General features: G+C 42.1%; 1 protein-coding gene across 1 annotated transcript; it reads right to left on the reverse strand.

The window, feature by feature from the left end:
• Positions 1 to 1,679: 1,679 nt before the first annotated feature.
• LOC132439339 (large ribosomal subunit protein uL22-like) lies at positions 1,680 to 2,242 on the reverse strand. Its single transcript, XM_060033619.1, has one exon. The coding sequence runs from the start codon at positions 2,233 to 2,235 to the stop codon at positions 1,702 to 1,704; it is 534 nt and encodes a 177-aa protein (XP_059889602.1). The 5' UTR covers positions 2,236 to 2,242; the 3' UTR covers positions 1,680 to 1,701.
• Positions 2,243 to 2,541: the final 299 nt, after the last annotated feature.

Here is a 2,541-nt window from a genome sequence, read left to right on the forward strand (position 1 = left end):
GTAGGTAGTTGAGCAAGCTGTGGTCAGGTACAGTGGAGAGGCAGCTGCTGGAGGCTGACTTTGCAGCTGAGGAGAGGGCAGGGCCCCAAGGGGAAGTGTCCACGTCAAAAGGCCTGTGGAGGCCCTGCTGAGCCCTAGAGGCAGCAGAACTGGGGCCCTTTTCTGCTCAGCTACTTGGGCACTTGAACAATTTGAGGAGGGATATTACACAATCAGGAGGAAATTTCAGTGAATGTATGTAGAGTTTTCTAGTGGCTGAGAATTTCTTAGAATGAAAAACTAGGAATGTGAAAAAAGATATATGTATATGATTTTAAATAATATGTATTATTTCTATATAATATATAATATTATATGATAAGATTAGATTGCTGATTGTAGAGGGACTTCTGCCAGAAGGTTGGCCAGACTTGGAAAGGGAAGTGGCCTTAAGCCAATGGAAATCACAGAAGAACAGGGATGCAAAGGACTTGCAGAAAGTCTAAACAGAAATGGAGCTTTTGATCAGGCCAGTCATGGCGCAGACTTCAAAGACATCAAAAGGTAGAAAGTGCCAGGTGAGGAGGAGATCATGTACCCACAAAGCTAATGGTCCCAAGCTACTTGACCTGAGCCCTGCTCTGAGGACCCAAGTCCAACTGCTGGTGGGGGGAGGCTGAGGAGTGCCAGTCTCAGAGGAAGAAGACTCTCCCTCCAGAGAAAGCTCCAGGAGGCAATAGCCCTCTCAGAGCTCTCAGAGGACCTGCACCCCAACCCTACTGTCAGTCCACAGGCTGCCTAGGACAGCATGCTCAGATTTCTTACCCAGTTACCAAGCAACTCACATGGGAATCTGGGCCTGCTGGGACGGCTAGCCCTTTATGGCCTTGTACTACCTGGGGCAAGCCTGAGTGAGGAGTGTCGGAGCAGCAGTGGTTCTTAAACTAGGCCGTGAGAAACCCTGGGCCAAGGTGGTCTATAGTTCAAACAGAAGTCTTATGCTTTTGCAGATAGAATGAGCTCTCTTTTAAAAAATATTACTTATTTCTCATGATAAAATTAATAGATATTTTTTCATTAGAAAAGTTAAAAGAAGAAAAGTCATCCATAATCTTAATTCCACATATTTAGGTATATTTCCTTCCAGGCTCTTTTTCTGTGATAGACTGATCAATAATATATTTACAAGTATAATTAGATATACTTATGAATAATAACAGTTAATTGCAATATATTATATAATAACTATAATATATTATAATATATTAATAATATGTCATACATTACATAATAATGTATAATATAATATATTATAATATTATATTAATAATAATAGTTCACAACATTATTAATATATTAATAATAATAAACAACATTTAGCTATCATTATTGTTTAATTAATATTTCTTGAATGGTTACCAGGGCCAACTACTGTTCTAAACCCTTTAGAAAGCATACAATTTTCATAATAACCCTATGAGGCAGAAATTTTATTATTCCTATTTAACAGTAAAAGAAACTGAGGAACAGAGAAGTAAAGAAATTTGTCCAAGACCACACAGTAGTAAGTAAGAAGCTGGGATTCAAACCTAAATCTGACTGTGGAGCCTGCATTTTTAGCTAAGATATACACTATATCATATATAATTTTTTGGTTTTTTTTTTTTTTTTACTTTTACTTGCATTTATTTTTTGCAGCATTTATTCCCAGGCCATAAGTTTTTATTTCTTCAATTTCTTCTGGGATATCTTTTTCTTCTGGGCAACCTCCTCTTCTGGTTTAGGAACAGTCTGTTCTTTTTCAGTAAGGATCATCTCAATGTGGTAGGGAGAGCTCATGTATGGGTTGATCCGACCATGAGCTCTATAAGTCCTGCGCCGCATCTTGGGGACTTTGTTCACCTGGATATGCTCAAGGACCAGAGAATCTACATCTAAGCCCTTAAGTTCGGCATTATTCTCTGTATTTTTGAGCATGTGCAGTAAAAATTCTGCACTCTTTCTGGGCCACCGACCCTGCGTCCAGCCCCACTGTTTGGCCTGGGCACACCTACCAACTCCACCATTGTAATGACGGAATGGCACACATTGCTTCTTTAAAGTGACATCCTTCACATACTTGGTGGCTTTTCGGATATGCACACCCTTAATGGCCTGGGCTGTTTCACGAGTGTTCTTAAAGTGAACACGAAGATTTGAACCTCTCGACTTACATGATTTTGTGGGGTTTTCTGGGTCAAGTGAATAGCGAACCATTTTTAGAGGTCACCGCGAAGACACCGGACCTCCGGAGTCGGGAACCACCACAGCCTGCCTGTACCCCCAGTCAGCCCCATTCCCAACCATCGTGCCCCGCTGAGGCCCGAGAGCACCGGGACACCAAGCGTGGGACTCCGACACGTCTCCCCGCACAGAAAGCCGCTCCCAGGGAGAAATCAGTAGCCGCGAGAGTCCTCCTCCTGAGGGTCTCAGAATCGGCACCTCCAAGGCCAGGATGGCAGCGATAACCAGAGGATTCACCACTTGGAAGAGCCATATATAGTTTTGAGTTGAGGTTTTTCA

Source organism: Delphinus delphis, chromosome 16 (genome assembly GCF_949987515.2).
Source record: "Delphinus delphis chromosome 16, mDelDel1.2, whole genome shotgun sequence".
Classification (NCBI taxonomy): Eukaryota; Metazoa; Chordata; class Mammalia; order Artiodactyla; family Delphinidae; genus Delphinus; species Delphinus delphis.